Genomic DNA, 24215 nt, shown 5'->3' on the forward strand with positions numbered 1-24215 from the left:
TGATTTTTTTTTCTTTTTTTAAAAAAAAGAAGCATTTTTAGGCCGTACAAAATAAATGTGTTTGCTCTTTATCAACACTGTTTTTTTTTTTTCCCTAGTTTTTGTGTTTATTTCATGAGATGAGGCCAATATTTTTAATTAATATCTTTTGGGAATATTTTACTTTTTTTTCTCCAAATACTTTGAAAATATAGAACTATTAGTCAGTTGTTTAAAAATGAAGTAAAAATATGAATGTTTGCCAATTTAACCCATTTTTTGAAATCAATAAACTGGAATGAGCCAGTTTCAATTACAATTAGCTACAAAAACATTCACATTTTATACTCTAGGAGAGTGTAACATAGATGCTATTTACAAACTTGCTATGACTGCTACATCAAGCCATTTAAAAAGTCTTTAGTAGTTTCATATAAACACCCATTATGAAAAACCAATGGAAAATCCAGGACTTTTATCCGAGACATCTACAGTTGCTAAGGCAGTTACTATCGCAGCACTTCACAGCAAAAAACAACATAAAATCTGAATGGTCCAAGTTTCCTTCAGGGAAGAAGAAAAGCAATGTCCGTTAAAGGATCTCAGGGTGGGGACGGAAAGGGGAAAGAATGAAACAAAAATGGGGGGAGATAAAAAATTAAAAAAAAAAAAAAAGAAAGAAAGAAAAAGAAAAAGAAAAAGAAAAAGAAAAGAAAAAGAAAAGAAAAGAAAAGAAAAAGAAAAAAAGAAAAAGAAAAAGAAAAAGAAAGAAGCAAGACTATTTTTTCCAGAGTGGGTGACCCACGAGCTCAAATAGTCCTAAGTGCTTAGCAACTTGTACATGTATTTTCTAATAAAATGCAGAACTGCCTTGACTGCATAAAGCAATCCATGATGAAAAGACTTCCCTGCATTCCTCAGTGGAAAGGAGAGATGTTTCAGATTTTCAGGTAAGGTAGAGTGCTTTGTCCCTCTGCATGCCCCTGTTCAAAGGGAAAAAGAACAAATGTGATTTTTAAATTTGTTAAATTTTTAGTCCTTTTCTTCTCTCTATAAACCCCACAACCCTACTGTGTCATTAATTCCGAGCATATCACTGAAGTACAGCTGTATTGCCAAGGTAATAATACAAAAAATAAGAAAAACCCTATTGCCATAGTGGCATATAGAAACACAGAGGCCACATTTAGGTCTAAACTGAATAGGAGGGGACATGGGTTTAAACACTATTTTGGGATCACCTGTGCTAGTGGGTTGGTAGTATTGATGGTCCCTCACTCACAAACTGCATAGCTCTGTACATGAGAATTTATCACAGCTCTGGGGACCTTACCCCATAAGCACCCTTTCTGCAGAAGGCAGGAGAGGTTAGTTCCATGAGCATAGGTGCCAACCAGCTCTCTCTGGCCTCTTTTATTAGTACAGGCAAAGCCAAAATGCACTGTGTTGGCAGTTTCAGGTAAGTGTGAGCAAAGGAGCACCAGATGGTTCTAACAGAGCCCAGCTCAACTAATTTTTCCAGCCTCTGTGGGAGACCTTCCACCAATGCATCATCCAGCACACTTCTACAGTCTGTTCTTGCCACGGTTCGTCTTCGGATGAAACATACCAACTCAGAGCAAAAAGGAATCATTTACCAGTTTATAACCTGGAACAGTCTGTACAAGTCAGAAAAAAGTACATCATTTAAAGTAGAAGTATCACTGACAGGGCTTGGTTCACAGTGCAGAGATTTTCTGGGGGAGAGGCTTTGCTCTTCATCTCCTGTTTCCTTGCCAAAACCCAGGCACGAGTTCTGTTCTTCCACAGCTCTACAGCTTACTTGGTTTGGAGTCCAGGATTAGCATAGAGCATAAATTGCACTGGCAAAGCAAGAACACGCTAAGTCCTTGCACACAGATTCACAGACGCACATCTACACAGCACACGTATACAGAGTCTGTTCAGAGAAAGGTTCTGCCGATGGGAGTTACACCCACTGAGCACCTAGAGGACACTGCTGGCAATGATCTCACATTGCTTTTTTGAGGAGACCAGAAATCAAAACAGGAGGTGGTTATGGCCTGTTGGTAGGGCTCCTGCAAGGGTCTGCAGCACAGATCAATGCATTTGGGTGGTACAGGACAGAAGTGAGACTGTTTTGCTGAACAAGTGGGCATGTCTCGGGGCAAAAGCACTAGTTATGGGGGAAGAGTGAGGCCATTGAGTGAACTAGTTAAAGTCTGCCTCAGTGTCAGTAAGTTTTGGTGCGGATATTTTTCTGAACTTGTAACCAGAAAAAGATTTTTCTTCAGTTTAGTTCGTGTTGCAGAAATGCTTTAAAATAGTAACACAAGGACAATTCTGAGTTTGAGTAAATGCAATGGTTGAAACTGGTCTTTAGTTACACTTGGGGTTCAATTACTTTGGCAGTAACCAAGAGCTTTTATCTGCCTGTGTCTTTGGTATTCATGCCAAGGTCAAGAGGAGGTCAGGCTGGTGGTCGTGTTCACAAGGCACATCTATCATCTAAAGCTCAGAAGATACCTTCTGTTCAGCGTCTAAAAAGTTTCCAGGAAGCTCCTGATAGAGCACTATGACTCCACAAAAACCAGGCTGCTGAGGAGATGAGGTTTTGAAGGAGCTACTGGTAGGGGCACAGAACTCCTACACATATGGTGTTTTGTTTCTGGTAACAGTCATGTAATCTTCACATCGTTCCCTTCCATGTAACTTGTATCCCATGCATCACCTCTGGGTCTCACTGACAGGGGTTCCCATGACCCAAACCAGATGTTTTCACTGGCAGCAAGCTCTCCTCATCAATGGAATATTTGGAGAAAACAGTTCATGCCATTTGCCTCTTAAGTAGGGGGCAGCGATCTTACTAGTTCTTTCCTACACCTTTTCCCTAAGATTTCACTTCTGCTTTTCTAATGAATGGTAGCTCTCAACGACCAAAATGTATGTGCTGAAATAAGGTGACAAAAATCTCTGATAAATGTATGTATTGAAAACTTATTATCCCACAGTAGTCTAACTGCTTGACAAATACAGTGTCATCACAGGTGCACTTCTGAAGTGAAGTGTAGGGAAACAGGCAACAAAGATGTTTTCACTGTCAGATACTTGTGTCATGAATGTTGCTCAACACAAGGTGGCATTCACTGGCTGCTTACCCATTACTGCAGTAGTCATTATTCCAGTCCACAGTCTGTGCCGGAGGATTTCTGCACCCTGAACGAACATACTCCATTGCTTGGGTAACAACTTGTGCAGCTGTTGATGTTGGATTGATGATATTCTGATAATCAGGCTGAAGAGTAAATCCCTAGGAGAAATAGCAAGTGCATTATGATGCATGGAAACCAAGCAACAGGTTGTGTACATAAAATAAAAACAACGTGTGTACTGCAAAACAGTAAAGCCCCTTTTTTTAGCTTAAAAAAGGAGAAAAAGTGTACATGCTTTCTATGTTTTAAAATCTTTGGTTTGAGAAATAAAATAGCATGAAATTGGTGATAGCAATCACAGGTTAACAATCACATAGAACAAGAACTAAAAGGGAAAACAACTCAAAACCAAGAAAACAACTTAATCAACACTGGGGCAAAAAGGTCTGCTTGCTCCTTAGAGGTTCCATTTAGATTGGACGTAAGGACACAAACTAGTCGTTAATTCCTAGAATATGCAACAGAATCTTTTTGAAGGATGTAGGCAGCAGGTGGCTGACTGTTTTATTAGACTACACCTATTCACATATTGTTCTCAAAACCCTCTTTCTTCATTCAGTCACAAAGAGACCATCTGCTGCTTCTTTTATTTGTACTTCTCTCTCAACTAAACAGAAATTCAACCAAAGCTTTTTAACAGTTGTTGGACTAATGTAGTGAAAGTAGCACAGAATAACTTACTTTTTGAAACCAGGAGGACAAGAAAAAAAGTGGAAGTTACAAAGGGACATCTGACCTGCTCCCTAAAATATCTGTCATATCAGAAATCGTAATGATTTTTAGGTCTTTTGATGATATATCAGTTAAAATGTTGTGTTTCAAAACCAGGAGAAATTTTAAGGTTAGTATGCACTGCCGTAGTGTACCTGGCTCAGCCTATATAAGTGTACATTATATTCCTGTAAAGTTAGAAGGACTACATTGGGTAAAAGTGTGAATGCTGTACAAAAAATTTGGAATACTGTACAAAAGCAACTGATATATACTATGCTGGGAAAAAAAGTAATAATTAAAAAAAGGCATACAATTCCCAGCCAAGTTAATAGGATCTGTAGCTGTTAAACCACAAACGGAACTTGATGCAAAATACCTAGTTTGTAAATCTACTTCTGGTCAAAGGCCACATATAGAATAGATAGGCTTAAAGCTTTAAATTTGAAAACTCAGTGGCTTATGTGTGATTACTTCATACACACTGTCATCATGAAGAAGGGAATTTTGGGTAGAGCTGTCTTCAGTTGCAAATTTAACAACTCAGCCACACTACCTTTAAATGAGATAAATGAGGACTCTCAGTTTTCACCTGCCACACTCCCATCTCTAAAAAGAGTTTCCTTCAAATATAAAATGTCACTTCCTTCTTCACATCCTTCCTTCATGTTGCATTCTCCTTGCTCTGCTCATGCTGATCACAGATTTTAGCTTAGGCCATAAATGAATCATAGAGTCACAGAATATCCCGAGTCAGAAGGAACCCACAAGGATCATTGGGTCCAACCCCTGGCTCCACATGGGACAACCCACAAATCAGACCATGTTTCTAAGAGCATTGTCCAAACACTTCTTGAACTTCAACAAGCTCAGTGCAGTGACCACTTCCCTGGGGAGCCTGTTCACTTCCCCTGGGAGCCCGTTTAACTGTGTACACTACTTTCTTCTATAGTCTCTTCCTTATGGAGAAGGGAGTCACACCTCAGTGCCTTAAATGCTCTTGGAAGCCTCACCTTATTCCTGATGATGCCAAGAAATAGATCATTAGTAGTGGGCAAGTTCATGAGCTGAATCTAGCATCTACTTGTAATGTAGCCTATACGCTGCCCTGCTAATAAGATAAAATAAAATGCACTCATCGTGACTGTAACCACCACGCTCTGTGCACAGCTTTTTCACTAGACTGCAAACATGCACATCGGGATGAAAAACCCATGCCTGTAACAAATCCAAAGGAAACTGTAATTGAGCAGACTTCCCAATGACTTTAATTGAAGTTTTGTGTAATTAAAAGGCAGAAAAATTGGTTTTGTATATCACCGTCATAATTTTTATACAAAACATTACCCATAAGCCCTTTTTAATTTAGCTGTAAGAGGAAACTAACCACAGAAACACATTCTGCCCTCAGGCATTTGGGTTTACCTTTGGTAGCAGAACCCCTGAGCGATCTCTTATTATTCTTCAGGAAAGCCAACCATCTATGCAAGAAAAATGCCAAATGTGGCTACTATCTGAGCAGTGCTGTAGAGAAGAATGCAAGTGAGCAAGTACAGAGGCTCACATACTCTTGCAGCAAGAATAAACTGTTGTCCAAGTGAGAGGACAAGAACATCGGTGCAATAGCATTCCTGGACAAAGGAATAGCTTACATGTGGGAGGATGGTCCCCTGGTAAAAATGTCAGCCTGGTACTGGGTGGGGACTTGTCTTTTTCTTATCCTTTCTTGGGTTGTCTGTGTAACCAGAGCCAACTCTCTTTGGCTGTCCTCCAGCAAAGGATGCACTTGGACTGGATTGATACCTTTTGTGCTAAGGTTAGGGCCACAAACATGAGCTTTATTCTCCTATCTACAGAACAAGGAGTAACAACATTCGTATCTTGCATCCATTTTAGTTTATGACTGCCTGGGATTGGGCTTGTTCTTCAAGATGGGCTCATGTGATACATTTTAAAGCAGCACAGAGGTATCTGAGCCACCTCTAGTTTGGGACCAGCACACACCAACCCCATGGACCACACAAGCATATTGGCACCTGGGCCCACTCTGGGCTCTCTGCAGCCATGGTTTTAATGCTGCTGAGAGGCAGCACCCAGCACCAGCCTGCACTGAGCCTAGCAGAGGGCTACCAGCAACAGAAGTAATGATGCAGGTGTTTGGGAGTCTGCTTCTTAAGGCAAAGTAATTTAAGAAACCTGAGTGCGATACGAAGGACCAATAATCTATGACCATGTTTAAAATGTAAACAAGAATTACTTCAGCTTTTTCATCCACAGAAAAAAAAAAGCTCTGGAAATATAGATTTGTACAACAGAGGGAGACTGCCTTGTACCATGCTTGTAGTAAATATTTGTGTATTATTTATGTAAGCCCTTAACAAACAATGATGAAATAAAAAGTGCTCAGAAAATGAGTGCTTCGAGGTCTAATTAAACAATGGTGAATGTTTTTGCATTGTAATGCTCAAGAGAAAATCACCAACTGTTTTGCAACATGCCTAGAATTTTAAATTTCATTTTCTTGTTCCAGATTGAAATAAAAATAGGGAACTTGATAAAGATTAATTCGATGTCAGGAGGGACATTTGCTCTTTAATTAGATTTCTGTAGCCCTAGCAGTTTCGCTGTGCCACTGTAGCAAGTCCTAAAAAGCCTGCAGCAGAACTAAACAGTGATCCTCATCTCCACACTTTACTGGGAACTAATTTCATTTCCTGCCTGTCTGGAGAGGTATTTTCAACAGGCATCAATGTTTTTGTCTTCACAACTGATTTATTCATCAATCTCAATGTGATATTTTAAACCTTTAAATTACATCCAAATCCTAAAGCATCTGTTTATTACACAAGGAAATTGAAAATCTGTCTGTGTGATATCATACAAAGATTTTTCCTTAAGGTTATAAAGGAAGTTGACAGATATTAATGATTTTTTTTCTCTTGACCTCATTCGAAGACAAAGCATAACAAAAAAGAGGAAGAAATCTGGACAAATACAGCAGGATCCTGAGTTTACTGTATATAATATATACCAGAAAAAATGAGGCTATTATTTTTGGCAGGCTATGCAATCATCTTGCTGTATACATTTATTTTCTAAAGGAAAAGAAACATCTAAAAGTAGACTGAAATAAGTTATTATTTTTTAAAAATAAAAAAATAAAATGTGACATACATTAATCTTCTGCCTTTTTGTTATGCATACACTTGCAGCCATGGTTACTAGATGTTAAGAATACAATTTTGCTTGCTTTATCTATGAACCAAAGTGGGACAGAGATCATGATGGGACCCACCAGGCCACACTGAAGTATTTTAAGTAAGGAAGGAGATGCTTCCACTAGGGCTACTAAAAATGGTTTCTTAAGAAGGACTGGGAATATTTGGGAGGGAGTGGATCCTTGGTCTTATCCCTCTCCACACGGAACAGCACAGTGCAACAGGCAGGAGCATGGGGTATGCTCAGAAAGAATCATATATGTCTGTGTGCATAAAGGAACAACTTTTCAAAAGAAAACAGGTTGCAGCTTCAGATGTTGTTTTAGCCTGAACTTCAAGAGAAATCTGGGTGATTTGAATAACAATGCTGAAGAGTCAGATCACCTAATCACAACTAAGTAAAATTTAAACATTTGTCAAAGATGTTTAAGAAACAGACTAGAGAGAAGCAATGGAGTATCAGTTAAAAAAATAAACTTGTAAGATGCTCGTATGAGCATTTAATGGAAAAAAAGTCCCACTCTTCCAATGTAGAAAAATTCTTTTGGTGTGTCAAAAGTGGATGAAAAAAAACTGCTGCACAAGAGATTTGGACTTCAGCAAAGAAAAACTTTGACACAACTCCTGCTAATAATACTTAAGAAAAATATAGTATATTTTAAAATTAGAAGTTAAATATCCTCAAAATCAGGATCTCATTTAAATCTAATTATGAGAATAGGACTAAAATGTAAATTTTACAGTATAAAGGTTTAACACTGTAAATGAGCACCCCAAAAGTCTGCAACAGTGCCCATGTAGTTTATTTTTTTTATTAGCTGTTTTGAAAACAGAATAGGGAATGAATAGAGAAAAAATAGTTTATTTTTTTGGAAACTACAAATAATTATTTAGATAAACTCTGGAAGATTGTTTAAAGAAAAAAAGATTTAATAATGCCAGGCATATGAAAAATGAACTAATATATAAATTTTACATTGTCATGTGTAGTTTAGAAAAATTTGGATGTCTTGCATCAACTGCATAATCCATATAATTAATTGATTTTAAAATAACAGAAACTGTGCAGTCACTGAGGATTTTTGGCTACCAAAACTTCTGATCTTCTTGATGTTCTGCAGTTTTTGTGGAATCCTTGAGGAAACCGTCCTTCTCCAGCTGGCAGTCTCTCCTAGTTTGGCAGCTGCACACATGCAGGCAAGGACTGTTGGAAGTGGAGGAGTACGTGCTGTTCCCTGCAGAGCTGATGAAGATCAGCTCATTGTCCTTGCAGCAGTGTGGGCAGGACTCACTCCCCAGGTCAGCACTTCTTATCAGTCCCTCCCCAAAGTTATGCACAGAAGAGTTTGTGGATTTCATGCACTGTGGTTTTGAAGAACTGTTTCTCTGCCTGCCAGGACTGCATTCTGGATCTGTACGTGATTTTTCCTGGAGCTGGCAGTCCTTCAGACATGCTACAAGCAGGTCTTTGATAAGAACCATCCTCCCTCTCCTTGAGAAAACAAGTAATCAAATCTCCCACAGCCACAGTGTGAAAGCAGGGATCTGTAGACAGCAAGGTTTCCGAGAGTGTGCTACCATTGAGTGGCACACCAGTAAGCCACAAACTGTTTCAGAGATGGATATTTGGAAAACAAAACAAAACAAAGAGAGAGAGAGAGAGAGAAAGAGAAAGAGAAAGAGAGAGAGTGGGAATTTGCTATTGGTAGGTACTGTGGTTGCTCCTTCTAATGTATCTTCAGCCCAGCTGTGGTCTCCACTGGTGCTGTCCCACCAGATGAGGCTGCAAGCAGCTCCGGTAGAAGGCTGCAAGGAAGCTGTTGACAGTCTCATCCCTTTCTTGTCTATTAGGTTTCACACTACAGTGTGACACAAGAAAATTTACCTTGCTGCTCCTTCAAGTGTGTTAGTCTGTTTGGCATAAGCAGTGGTGAGGTTTTTGTAAAGGAAAATGTCTCCTGTTGCAAGTAACATTGCAGGGAGTGGGATGTTAATTAGTTTCTGTTCTTGCTGCTTACATAAATTGGATGATCACTGGAGTCTTTGAAAAAGTCTTAGGGAAACCACACCTTTAGCGTGGAGGAAATCAAGCAGCTGAGGGACAATGAACTGAAAAAAAATGTTGAATTACATGCAACTATCACTTCTTCTTTATCAGACTACATATCCTCCCATTCTCCTTTGTTGTCTCTTTATGTAGCAGAGTGGCCTATACTGTGCTGGTGGGGACCAAGCTTCATGCTGAGAGTCTTCCCTCCCTCCTTGCTGTGGGCTAGCCATACAGGGCAGCGTACATCTCTCCTTTGCCATCGTTGATGCTGACTCTGTGCTGCCATCATCGTATTGTGGCTCATTTGGAGGGCTCATCTCCCTTTTCCATTATGTCTTGGACTCCTTTACATGCTCTGTGATCAGCACAATGTTTGCTCAGTTTCAAGCAGAGTGGAGATCAAAGTTCCTTGGCATCTGAGGCCTTCACTTTCAACGTAGTTTCTTGTATTTAGTGCTCTAATGCAGTACAAAATACTGGGGACTTTGTTTTTTACTGTTTCTTGACCAGAAAGAGTCATACCTAAGAAACTAGATATAGTACCACTGTTGCAGCATAAGGCAAACTGTGATGGGGGTTGTACACCTGCTGCTTTACAGACTAACATAATTTTTGTCTTTGCCAGCATCATTCTTTAAAGAAAAACAATTTACAAATTGTGCAAACTATTGTATGTTAAAACAAACAAACAAACAAACAAACAACAACAACAAAAACATATACGAACTTGAAATACATATTACAAATATTTTATAGTGAAATTACATAGATCTTCCAGAGCTCAAAAACTGTATTGCTTTGAAAAAAAGTGGGGTCATAAGACATCTAAACAGGCTTGCAGATGTTTCAAGGTGCTTAAGAGAAATGCAGTTAAGATTGGTAGTGTAGCATTTCAGGAGGTAATAAGCACCCGTCATCTTGAGTGAAGCTCAGAAATGTCTCACTGCGGATGCTTCATTATAAGCATCAGCCTTTCTGACTAAGCAATTCAATAGAAGTATTTAAGCTAACCACTAAGGAATTTAACAGTGGGGAGGCTGCAACACAGAGGTACATATTTCTTACTTACTGTACTTGTACTTAGTAAAACAATATATGCAGCATGGTACAGTAAAGCAAAATAAACAGCATGGTACTGGTCTACAAACTGACTTCTAGAAACCTGTTTTCTACACCTTAGTGCCCTGTGTTTTCTCTTAAACTAGAAATAACTAGGCTGCATACAACACATCCCACGGATAAGTGAAATTACTCTCAAGCCATTAACATACACACCTTATGTTACGAGCTTGCAACTTGGTAAAGTAAAACATCAGAAGATTCATATTATGTTACCTTTTGTGGGTGTGTGTGTGTGTGGTACATATTTGATAGAATTATTTAGTATAACTCTTAAATGTTTAGATTCATACAAAAATGGTGATGAATGTCATACATGTACATAACCAGAGAGACATGAAATCCTGAAAAGTATCTAACATCTGCATTCCATCTTTTGCTAGCCATTACAGAACTATTCATTCAATAATTAAAGCCATATTTTCAATTCTGTTCTGTAAATTATGACTATCAATGATTCTGGAAAAGACATAACGGGTTTGATCTTCTGCTGCTCTGCATTGGACAAGTAATGTGTCTCTGAGCTTGGCATACAATGTTTGATTCTAATTTGTTGGAAGACTAAATCATTTCACAATTAAAACTTGCTCACATGTAACCATGCAGTCTCAACAGGCTGCTGTCACAGATGTTGTCCTTCATACTAGGTCACCAACCAGGCTATTGCTTTGGGTCTCTTTCCATTGCTTTGTCTCTCACTGCTCGGGACCTTCAGTTCCACTAGGACTGCATCAGGTTTATGATCACCAGGCTGACCCTCCTAGCTCATTTGTCTAGGGCTTCTCCCTAGCTATTTCTAGCTGCCCAAGTTTGGGGTTAACTCCTGAGTTCCTCTGAGGCTTTCACATGGGTTCTGGCAGGACACTCACACCAGGACACCGCCTTTCTAACTAATAGGAAAACGTTCAGCAATACATGACAGTAAAAGACTCTATATTTATGTGGTTACGAGTCTATTGAGTCTATTTACTCTGATCATGAAAAATAAACTGTCCTAGGCAAAAGTTGTAAACCCTTTATAAATTTGTCTACCTGCCTGATTACTTGAAACCATTCTTGAGACTAGGATGAAGGCCTCTGAAAATATCCGGATTGTCCTCAGCACTTTCAGATTTACCTTCTGAACAAATAATTTTACCAAATTGTTTTTAATTTTATTTTTAGTTTTTGGTCCTGCTATGGAAAATTCCTCTATCTGTTAAATCAGCTCTCCCAGCCAGAAGTTCTAACATCCAATCTTTACATTAAATGTCTTTGGTTTTAAAAGCAAATAATTATTAGCAAAGGCAAATTTATAGAAACATTCAAAACAATCAGCAAATCCATGGCTCTGTGTTATCAGCCAGAACTGACAAGTTTTGTGTGTACAAATTTTGTACAACTCTCACAACTCCACTGAAGAATATTTCATTTAAATACTTCTTTGTAAAGCAAGATCTTATTATTGATAGTCAGATCTCACCCAACACAAAAGAAAATTTTATCTCATGAAATCAGCAGTTAACCTGATCTGTTGTTAATTTAACATGTATAACACAACCTGTGTTGTTTCATATTCCACCTTTTACAAGTCACAGTCAGCAAAAGATACTAGTGCGTACAATCATATCTTTTACTAGACATGCTTGCCCCTTGTTTGCAAAATATATCTTCCAGAAGCCTTAGCATTGCACTTATATTTCAAGGTACTTTCAGATTTGTAGATGGATCCACACTTCTATTTAAAGGGTACCTCCCGAATTTGGTGAGGGAGTCAGGGATGGGGCTCACAGGAACATTATGAGTGCAATTGTTAGCACAAGCAGTTCAACCAAAGTTTCCCATCATCTAGGAAAACCCATTCATTTGTTCTCACCTTTGAAAATCTAAGCCCTCCCACTACATTACCACTTGGAACTCTGTAAAATTGAAGCTAATCCATGGCTTTACATCTCTGTCAATATGCCAACTTCTGGATGAATTTCCCTTGCTTAAAAATCCCAGTTCCCCATACAACTGAAAAACTTGAGCTTACTTGCTGCATTGTAGGTGAATGTAAAGCAGACTGGACTTGCATCGGTAGCTGGTTTCCAATGGACTGCTGCATTGAAATCGGCTGGTGTTGCTGCATGTTGAGATGCTGGTGCAGAGGAGGGCTGATCTGAAGTGGTGGTGGTGGCGACACAGCCATGTTTGCTATGGAAACAGTCACTGGCATTTGGTTGTTGGGCTTAGGTGCTATATTCCTGGGGATGTTGGCATGCATGGCAGTGATGTGAGGATTCATTCCTGGTTGTTGGTGGTAGTGGGAACCGAGGTACAGAGCTGAGTGAGCCTGGGCAGGCCCATGAAACACTGACTGCTTTGAATTCATCATCTGAGGTTGCGGGGAGGCTTTAACATCAACAGGTTCACTGTAGCTCTGTTGGGAAAGACGAAAAATAGACAATACTTAGAAGCAACAAAATGCTGTTTCTCACACCTAAAGACTATGCTGCATAGACAGATCTTGCACATTTCTCTCCCCTCAATATTCTTCAGAGCAGTTTGAAGGAAAGTGTAGCTGCAAACATCAATGTGCTGTAAAGGTAAAGTGGGATAATGGAGAGCATTATTTTTTTAAAGAATCTCACCATGGGAAAACACATATCTGCACCATCAAAATATCCTTGCCATGGAGTTTGGTTTTTACACTAGAAAAACAATTAATGCCTATCTCCTTACACATTTTCTTTCATCAGAATAAAAAGAGAGGTTAGCCCCTCTGCTTTCTGGTCTAACCTGACATTTTGCTTTTTCAGAACTTAGAACTGGCATCAGTGACCTAATAACCTACACAACAAAGAAAACCAAACCTGTCACATTCATTCTCACAAGCATTCATTACTATTGTCCTCAAATTTGATGGCCTAGTTGAAAACAGATTAAGGAGGGTGAGTTCTGGCAAAAGTCTACAGTGATCTTTGACATGTCCTTTCCCTGCTCTATGCCTCATTTTCCTATCTGCAAAACAGGAATAAGAGCTTCAGTGTCCTTTACCATACATGTTGACAACTGCTAATAGTGCTGTATCAGAGTTACCTAACATCACGAAGAACCTAAACCTCATCCAGTTGTTTTACTGCACTGAATAACTATTCTAGTTGTAGCACTGATGCTTTTATTGAGAAGTATTCTGTGCTGGGAAGCTATCCAGACCCGTATCAAGTATGTTCCATAAGTCATGCATTCAGAAAAAATAGCATATTCTGAATAACTTTACTTTTAGCTAAACTTCCTCTATAAATTGAGTTCATAAAGTTCTGAAAATTCATTTTAAAACTGATGTCTATATAAATGTTAGATGGCATCAGACAGAGGGAAACTATCTTACATAAGTTTGAAGAATACCGAATGGAATAATAGAAAATGCACAGATTTTCAAAGATGTTATAATCTATCATGATTTTTAAAGCTGCTAGTAACAAAAATTGTCCATAAATGGATATGAATTTTAATAATATTCTTAGTTTTAAAATTTATAAATTGTTATATCTGATTTGCACTCAATTTGTTGTTTTCAATACTCTAATTTTCTTAGATCTTCTGTATGTTAACTCTGTGCTCAAATAAATAACGAAAAAAAATTAACTCCCATGTGCTTATAGGTGGGAACTATAATTTGCAGTCAAGGCATACTGGGATTAATAGCCAGTGAAAGGTGAAACATGCTGGAAAAAATGGCAGAAATGTCCCTCCGAAAAAAGAAGTCACTTTGTCAAAACAAGGGCTGAAAGATGCATATATGCCCTTATTCAGTGACCTCCATGTCATGTTTGCTCAGTTTATAAGTCAGAGTAAGTTTCATGTTACTCTCAGCACTCCTGGGTCAGTGCAGCTGAAGAAAGCCTATTTGTATTCTTTCTGAAGGATGTACCATCACCAGCAATCCGCTGACACGCATGTTACTGAAATTGGTTCATTATATCCAATGATAAAGATGAAAAAGATAACTTCATTTTCCCTACATAAAACTGCAGTTCCATTAGCAAAAAAACGACAACAACAACAACAAAAAAAAACAACACTTATTTTCTCTAGTAATCTAAGGAAAATTAAATGAATATGATAAAACAAATGCAAATCTCTGCTTCTATGGATCTGTCTGGATCTGCTCACATGTGGGTATACAGGTGTGCAATATGCATTATATGAATGTTTGCAGGATACAGACAGCCAAAAAAAAAACCAACACATTAAAACATAAAACCTTAAAGTGGGCACACAATCAGGCATTTTTTGGGTATTATATTTAAAACATTGAACTAATGTTCGAGGTGACATGAGAAGTATTTTTCCCCCTCTTCCCAGTTATATTTGTAGGATGTTCTTGTATGTGTGGGAGCAAATATTGGTAGGTTTGCCAAAATTTCAGATTCATAAGAAGGTTAGCTAATCAGAGGCATGGTTGGAACACTCCCCTTGAGCATGCTGGGTTCTTTATGGAGGCCTGTGCTGTGCTCTTTCTGCAGAAACTTGAAGCTTTACTGAGTGCATCACCCCATCCTGAAAACACGTTGCCTTCCCATGATGTAGCTGGAAGGTTTGGTCTGGTCTGAGCAGGGACAATTTCTTAGGTCTGAGCAGGGACAAATTCCTCAGGATAGATCAGTTAAACAATTCCTCCTGGTGAGGCAGTACCACAAAACCTCTGTGGCACTCTTTCTGACACACCGATATGCACTTACACACTTGTGACACACCGATACATGCACATTTGTGACTGCAAAGATGTTGCTATAGACCTCTTAAACAAAGGCACAGTGAACCAATTTGATTACTGGATAATTCTGAGTTCACACATCTGTGGTGAATGCATGGCCCATACTGATAAGATTACAGAGATGCCAGATTCTCAGTAACACATAATAGTTGAAATACCAAATTATGTTAAGAGGAATTGTATGGTCTCAGGCCAGAGATGAATAACATTTGCTTTTTGTTTGCGAAGTGATCAAAGGGACAGTTGCAGTTGTCTCAAGCTGTCAATTAGCTTTCCATATATTTCACTACCTCCTGATTGGGTGAAAAGTACAACACTTCAGTTTCAGACCAAGTATTTTGCTGTTACTTAGGGTGCTTTAAATCATATGTGATCTGAAGCCAAATTGTCCAATATCAGTGTAAAGCACATCAATATTATCAGTTACTGGAAATCTTGATAAATGAAACCATTACTTTCTATTCTCCAGCATACTGCACTTTCAGCTTTTTCTAAGACTGGGTCAGAAACCTCAGATTTTGTAAGTACTGATGAAGCTAATGGAATAGGTGCTGTCAAATATTTTGGCTTTGTTATATTGCTTTACTGTCGAATATATCAAGAGGTGTATATGATACATATGCCATGCTATTATTTCAGGCACAATTACTGCTTTCACAGGTTTGAATGGGCATTGCACCTGTCTAACACAGTATCAGACAGTCTTAACTAGGACAGCACCTTTATTATGGGTAAGTCTAGAAATTAAGAAAGAAGGGATATGACAAGTCAGTGTGGGCTCTAGATGCACAGTTGTGTTCCCTAATTTTGCAGGCTGATACTCAGTCAATTTTATTTTACCTTTTCCAAGAAGAAGAGTAGGGAAATAATTTTTAAAAGCCCACTTTAGCTAATTAATCTGCCCAAAGACAAAACAGGCAATTTAAATCTCTAAATGTGGCATTCAGTTATAAGATATACTTATTTACAGATATCTGTAGTGGAGACCAAAATTACTAATCCATACACACAGGCCATCAAACATTGAAGCATAATATTTCCTGCATGTGACAATGTGTTCTACCAGACATGCAGTGAAAAAATCTTTTACCACTACTGTCATAATTATGGTTTTGGAGACCCACCACTAGAGGGTGACAGAATATTATATTTAGTTAATGGTAAGAGGATTTATTGTATGCATACTCAGTGAATATATTCTCAGACCACAAACTAACTTTTCTTGACAGTTCTTTATGGTCTTTGAGTGACTTCTACTTGTTCTTAAGTTCAGCTCAAAGCTTTACTCTAAATCTTTCAAGTTCTTAATAGGCTAGGAGTAGGATTTCTTGAACTGCCTCTTCATCTAACATCATCATCTAATACTCTTGTTTAAATTAAAAAAATATATATAAACAATAAGAAGCTGAAGGCAAGTTAGGTTGGCCAAGGCAATGGAATGCTATAGAAAAAGTACAAGTGCCTGATAGGCACTACACAAAACCTTTATTATTTTTTTTTCTAAAAGAATCTATTGTTTTACTGAAAACCAAAGAAAAAGGGGGAAGAACATTTTGAAAGCCCATCAGAAAGAGAGTGAAATTAAAAAAGAAATAGTGAAAGGAAGGAAACAAAATAAACATAACTATATCTCACAGTAATTAATATACCTATATTAATTAAAAGTACTGGCAAAAAGAGTTTATAGAAAGCCTTGGTGAGTAACCCTCTGTCCAGAAAATAATTCTACTTGTATCATACTTTCAAGTAAACATGAAATGACACAGATAAATGATATTGTCCACAGAAAGTGTTGAGTGCTGAATATTTTGCAAAAAGTTTTAGAAGCGCAGAGTCAAGATTTGACTAACCGCAAGTTTTGACCAAATTTACACGTTTCCTTCCAATTCTAGAGCAAAGCAAACTTTACCTTCTATTCTCCCACTGTGTGTTAAAACTGCTTGTGCATATCTGCCACATTAAGTAATTAAATTAGGTTAAGGGTTTAAACATTGTTCATCCAGAGCTATTCTTTCTTTTTTAGAGAACTACCATGGTCCTTCTAATTGTAGACTGAATATGGAAACATGGGAAAGTTAAATTCCCTAGAGAAAAGTGACACTGGGGTTTACCTTACCCCAAAACTTGCAGTTCATCCCTACAGTTGAGAAGTGATTTTTGACACAGGCATCCTGTTCGGCCTAGAAGTTTCAGTGAAACAGCAGCAGCCTCGTGATGCCTGGAAAACTCTAAAGCTTCCTTTGGGACATAATTTTACTTCCACTCTGGAAAGTCTATAGTTGCATTTTAAACCATCATCTGTAGCTCTACATAACCAAAGAGTTGTTGAACCCTACAGATAAATTTTGATAATCTTTCTCTTTCGTGGCTGCCTTCTGGCTAACATTGGCTATTCTAATTGCACGTCTGTTGGAAAAGAAAAAACAGCCACGTGATTGAAAGCAAAGTGAGAATATGTTTTAAGAAGGTGGTAGTCTAATGACCCAATCCTTACTGAATTCAATGGAAAGTCTCCTATAAACTTTAATGGACAATTTGATGGACAATTGTATAATTTAATATACATTGGTGAGGTCTCCCCTCAGTCTTCTCTTTTCTAGGCTAAACAGGCCAGTTATCTCAGCCTGTCCTTTTACGACAGGTGCTCCAGGCCTCTAATCATCTTTGTAGCCCTCCTCTGGACTCGTTCCAGTAGCCCTATATCCCTCTTGTACTGGAGAGCCCAGAACTTGACACAATACTCCAGGTGTGGCCTCACCAGGGCTGAGTAGAGGGGGAGGATCACCACAAGCTTTATGGCCAATATGGCCAGCACAAACTTTCTAACAATGCAAATAGCATTACTTGTGGGTAAACATCACCTCAGAAGACTTTTTTACACAGCAAAAATAGGGTTTTATTTTAAATGAGAAACAGGTGCTCTGGGTTTGGCATCCCCTCTACATGGGCAATGAAAATGCACTATAGGAGCGTTTTAAAGCTTGGAAAAGAGTTTAACTTGATTAAGATTTCAAATGAATACATGAATATGTGTCAGCATCTAACACAGCTGACACACTGTCTCTTTTCATGGCAGTGCCATGTGCATTTCTAGTGACTGGCATCCATTCTTGAGCCATGCTGAGGAGTTCAACAGTTTTTGGACTTTATGACCAGAATGAAGGTTACTTTCCAGGTAACAGCAGTGATTATGTCAGATGGTACCAGCAAGGTAGGCTGTGATCAGTCTTTGGCAGGCCTGACTCAGCTTTAAATGAGTTACCTTCAGTACCATGACATTAGAGGGGTAGGTAGAAGGAAATTGGCTGAATATTTATGCAGCTTCTACGAAGCTTACCTAAGCTTAACTTTGCATCTGTTGTCTTTGCTGTCTCTTTGGTGGAAGGAACATCTTGAATTGTTTATTCCTTCTCTCAGCTTTTCTGTGTTCACACAATCCTGTCTGTTTTTAGTGTTTTTGACATTTTAGGTCACCTCCAACCCCAGACTCTCCTTGAGAAGAATCTGTTCTTCTAGCCTGCATGGGCTCGTCCATTTTATTAATACCGCTGTGAAGCTGTTTATGAGAGAATGACTGCTCTCCAGCACTGTTTTCTCTTTCCTGCTTAGCTCTTTAACTACTTTAGAGATTCCTTTGACTTAACTCTATTCACTCCGGTAGAGAATTCATATGCATATTTATAATACAGCTACTTTCCTACCGAAGTCACAAGAGGCTCTTAGAAAATGATGTTTCATATTTTGCTAATTCCAGTCACCTATTGCAATAATATTGGGGACTCTAGAGAGTTCAGAAGCTTTTGACACATTCTTGATGTTTCAGAACAAAGGAGTAAGCCATGGGTTGTCATCTATAATTAGCTAAGGTGGCTCAGAAGAACATCTTCAAATCTAAATATACATTTTGTCATCATCTGCAGGGGATTGTCACAGATTCATTCAGGGTATGTAAGTAAAAATGGATGTTTAATGAATGTAACCTGGATACATGTGATAAAGGATATGCAACTTTAATTTGATACAAGTGTTTTAATTCCCCAAATGGAAGCACTCAGCTAATAGTAAAATCTAGTTTTATTAACTCACTTAAAAACAAACATAAATCCACTACAAATCAACACATAGCTTCTCTCAAGCTCAAGACATTTCTGACATTTTTGGCTGAAGTGCTGTGAGAGCATCACTAGGATTTTCGACTGCTAAATGTAAAGTTTCACATGATTTGCCCTCAAATACAATTCATGGCATTAACTTTAAACATCCTTTGCTCTTCTTTTTCAGCTGCAGTAAATAGTTGGTTTCTTTGCTGGACAAGAAGTTGGTTTGATTTGTGCTATCATAAGATTAGGCAATTGATTTATTGATACATATGTTCACTTATCAGATATTCTGATACATCATATACTTGCACATACATGATTTTATTTATGATCACTTGAAGATTTTTGGTATATCGTATTAACTCCAGAAAGAAAGACTGAGGTATCACAGAAATATTGAGTATCTGCTGTAAAAGCCTTGCATTATAGTTTTCCCATCTAGGGATTCTAATGTTTAACGGAGAAAAGTAAAAGCTGTAGGTGCATATCATCATTCTGTGTTTTCTGTTGTTGTTTTACAGGAAGCATTGCCAATTCCCTTGTAGCACTTTAACAGCTACCAGAAAAAAAAAAATAAAAAAAAATAAAATCATGCATCATACACAGCCATATTTTTTATTTATTCTATGACGATTTCTCTGTAAACAGCCTGAACTGGTTTCTGAAATTCCAGAACATCTGCATGGACTGGGGCTAGATATAATATAGGAATCTGTTTTCTCAAAAAGTAGAAACCAGAAGAACCAGTAGAAGCCTTTCTGCCAGCAGCAGAAGGGTTGCTGTTCTCCTTGTACACAATAGCCATTTGATAAAAGCACCAACCAGTAGACACAACAGGTTAGCCCTCTGTTCTGTCAAGAGATATTCAGAATCGTATTTCCAAAAGAAATGTGCTAAATCCCAACAGCTGCTTATTTAAAGATGGAGTGACCTAGGATAGGGTGTTTCCCTACATTTGAAGCTTGGTCACTATGCAGAAAAGCATTTGGGATTAATTGGGCCACAGAAAACAAATAGTGGAGGGAACACACCTGCACATCCACATTTACTTAGGAATGGGGAGAGGCATGATCTAGGAGAGCTGACATTTTTTGCCTTTTGTGGCAAGTGCTCTCACATATGAAACAGGAAACTAACACCATTGAGTTTACTGGTTGGGGTTTTTGGCCTTTTTATTTTTTATTTTTAAATGTGGTCTTCATTTTTCTTTATGCAACTAGCTAAAACTTTTCCATGTTCACTGCAGTCTGAAAAAGCCTTGTATAGATTCCTTAGGCTGTTCAATTATCATAGAACTATAGAACAGTCAGGTTAGAAGGGACCTCAAAAGATCATCAGGTCTTTCGTGGAAAGAGGGAGTCTAGATGAGAATATCTAGCACCCTGTCCAGCTGCATCTTGAAAGCCTCCAGCAATGAGGATTCTACCACATCCCTGGGGAGGTTGTTGCAGAGATTGATTGTTCTAAGCAATACTATACACATAACACAGATATTTTGGGTGCCTGGAATATCTCTGTTTATAAATTGCTAATGACATTAAGGCAATGCCAGTCTCTATATACAACGTTTTATGTATATATATATATATATATACACACACAATGTTTTATATATATATTTATTTATATATATATACATGTATATAGCAATTGCATGGTGATTGGCTAGGAAAACTGCATGTGCCATATACTTCAAGGAGAAATATTACATGTCCAAAAGATCTGCACTGTCCACAAAACTGAAAAACGCCCATTGTGTCTGTTGCAAAGGCAAATGAGGATACCGCTTTGACTTAGACACACAACATCAGACTTTTGAAATGTGCTTGAGCATTTGCAATTTGAATAATATTCTCCTAGATGAGTGGTTTTAGTTTCAGCCATAGCTGCTAAAATCTGTTTGCATGAAACTTGAAGTTGTGCCATTGTACAGAACAGAATTAAAGATTAATTTAGCCAGAGAGAACAAAACAAGAAAGAGGAATCTTCTTTGTATTATTTAAACAGTTAAACTTGTACTGCTATAGTTGACATATGTATTATGCATATTAAATATATAATACACATACATGTTTTATAACTATACATAGATGCATACGTATAATATATAAACATATTTAACATTTATTCATATATATGTATTAAATATATATATTTAAAAGATGCAGCAAAAACTCTAATGTCAGCCAGAAAAAAAAAGGCTGGTTAAGCTAGAAAAAGTGCTTGTTTTATGAAAAAGTAAAATTGCAATTCACAGCATTTTATGTAATGCTGTACAAATTACCAGATACCAGAGACTGCATTTCTGGACCTGAATAGTACTAAAAGTTGCAACTAAGGGCAAATATAAAGACACTTGTTTACAATGCAAAGGCTTAGTCAGTATTATAAGCAATATGGCAATCTGCATAGCAGAAGATATAATGCTTTGTAATGTGATTTTTACTTTACATATCAATTCCTATGCACATGAACAAGCTCAACTATAGACCCATTAATCTCAATCATTATAAACAAAGCAGAAAAATATAGGAAATACACTGATTAATTAAGTGTGGATTAATGCATAGCTGACATATTTACACAGTTTTACATTTAACTTATTTGATGGGTGGTAGTGCTGTTTTATAAAGACATCACTAAAGCATTTCAGAATGTATTAGAGAGGCACTGGCAATCCTGTTGCTGAAGTTGTTGGTGACACTTCCATTCTTTTCAATTATGATTGTATCAAATAACATAATCTGGAATTATACATATTAGGTGTGTGAGTGACTTTGTGTGTGTTTGTGTGTGTGTGTATGTGACTGTGACAAACTCCAACTGGAACCTCTCAGTTTTATTGACAGAGCCTAGAGGAAAGCACCATATGCCTCCCTTCTGACAAATATGGGTACTCTTCCTTAAGATACAATGGAGGAGGGACTTGAAATCTGGAAGAGACAATGACAGATTGTGTCAAAGATGAGTATCTCATCTTCTGGTGAAATGTCATCCAAATTTATATACTTGTTTCATATGAGCCCATTCTTCCACATGGGCTTTCCTAGTACTGTCTGCTTTCTATGAGGAAGGGCAGGTAGCATGTTCCTCACGTTCATTCTCAGTTTCCTTCACTATGCACCTACAGTCAAGGGTATATGGAGGAGAAGTGACACTGAAGGCAAGAAAAAACTTGGCTGAAGTAAAAGGTTGCTTTTTTGTGGAAAAAAAAAATAGAGAGAAAAAATAAATAATGAACAAAGGGGGCAAAGGTCTGAGCATCAAAGAAAAGCCCACAGACCCCAACTGATACCCCACTTCAGGCCTGGTACCATGGGTAGAAAACAATATAACAATGATAGTGAATTTCATTATTCTGCTGTCAGGCAAGGGCTAAGAAATCCTGGAAATTTTCTCTCTGTGATCTCCTATTCTGACTATTCTAGGAGCTCAAATGGCTAAGGCGGGTGAACTGAATTCAGCTCCAAATCCGGTCCACTCAGGTATAACCTGGCATATGTTCATTCCTTTGCTTCTCAGAAAAAAAAAAAAAAAAAAAAAAAGACTGCAAATAAATGGAGAAACACAACCACACAATTACATACCAGCCCTACACTCACTAATTCTTTAAAAACTGGCAGCGCTTCATGAAAAAAGTGGCAGAATCAATGTTCAAAAGTTGAAAAATTGGTCAAGCAGCTGCTCTGGGTGATGTGAGGCACCCACTGAGCTAGAGACAGGGACCCTGAGCAGGACCTTTCCCTGCTGTTCCTACTGCTCTGCAAGGGCGGAGTCTTTTGAGAAGGAGGAGAAAGAAAGTTTGATAGTTGGGCAACTTATTTGGATGTTATGCAGATGTCCTGATGTGATATGAAGCACCACTATATATCTCATAGCTGCCAGCCAGCTGACCCTGAAGTCATTGGAGCTCTGAACATGGAAGGTGTAGTATTGCTTAAATACCATGAAAAATTAAGTTCTAGATGTTCCAAGCAGGACATCCAAAATCACTAAAAACTTAATTTCACAGTGTTTTTTCTGTGTTTGAAAATGTGGACAATACAAACTTCCTGCTCTAGTGTATTGTTGAGAAGATGAATGCACTTTTTTTTTTTTAACACTAAAATGCTGCCAGGAGGAGTGGAATGGAAAATCCTATAAAGAAGCAAGGTTAAGCGATTTGCAGTAAATGCAGCACAAGAGCTCGCACAAAGGACACCTTCATATAAGCATATGAAATGAGACCCAAAGACTGGGGTATAAAGTATAAAACGTACTATGTGAGCAAATCGTTAATTTTGTATTAGATTATTTTTGGAAAAGGTGTGTTACTTCTGGCATGTCTTAACTTTTGCAAATTAGGTTTTGTATTATTAATAATATTAGCTAAATATAGCTTTTATGGATGATAATATAACACATGGACAGAAAAGAGCAGATGGACTCCAAACAATCTTAATAATATATTACATCTATTTCTTCATGCTTACATGACTATCTAAAGAACTACAACTCTTCTGGTGCCATATAAATATTTAATAATGATAATTTAGAATATACTGATATAATATTACAACTGAGTATTGTACATCCTTATTCCAATATGGAGTTGCTTTAGTTATGTGGCAGCTCTTTTGGACTCATTGAGCACGTTCATGAGAGTAAGCAATTAGTACTCAGCTTCATTAAGTTTATATTTCGATACTTTCCATGGTAGAGGAAAACACTACATTATCGGCAGAATTTAAATAATTGCTTAAAAGTTAACAGAATGCTCCGGTGCTTTTCTGACTAACGACAAATTTAAACATATGCACAAATGGCTTCATGCACTGAACAGGTCAACAACCTTGTAATTTTTTTTTTTTTTTTTTTGTCCTTTCCAAAATAATAAAAACAAAATAAAAATCTGGGTTTTGTTATATTTGCTTTTTTAAAACTAAGCTATATAGAGTTTTATATGAACAGTCCATGATATACTGAATAATGGCATGCAATTTTTTTCCACAAAGAGTTGGCTTCATACATATCTTCAAAAACAACTGGAATATTTTGACCTGCTTTTTAGACCTCTCTTTTGCCAATAAGTAGGCTATTTAAAAC

General features: G+C 37.7%; 1 protein-coding gene across 1 annotated transcript in view; it reads right to left on the bottom strand.

Annotated features, from left to right (window-relative positions):
* Window positions 1–825: 825 nt before the first annotated feature.
* The window catches only part of TOX (thymocyte selection associated high mobility group box), a 220234-nt gene continuing 196844 nt past the window's right edge, over window positions 826–24215 (bottom strand). The window contains exons 7-9 of the mRNA XM_032182380.1: window positions 12304–12690; window positions 3138–3289; window positions 826–962 (exon numbers count right to left, since the gene is read on the bottom strand). Coding sequence (XP_032038271.1) covers window positions 926–962; window positions 3138–3289; window positions 12304–12690 — 576 coding nt within the window. The 3' untranslated portion in view covers window positions 826–925. The remainder of the gene's footprint in view (window positions 963–3137; window positions 3290–12303; window positions 12691–24215) is intronic.

This window comes from Aythya fuligula, chromosome 2 (genome assembly GCF_009819795.1).
Source record: "Aythya fuligula isolate bAytFul2 chromosome 2, bAytFul2.pri, whole genome shotgun sequence".
In the NCBI taxonomy this organism is placed as follows: domain Eukaryota; kingdom Metazoa; phylum Chordata; class Aves; order Anseriformes; family Anatidae; genus Aythya; species Aythya fuligula.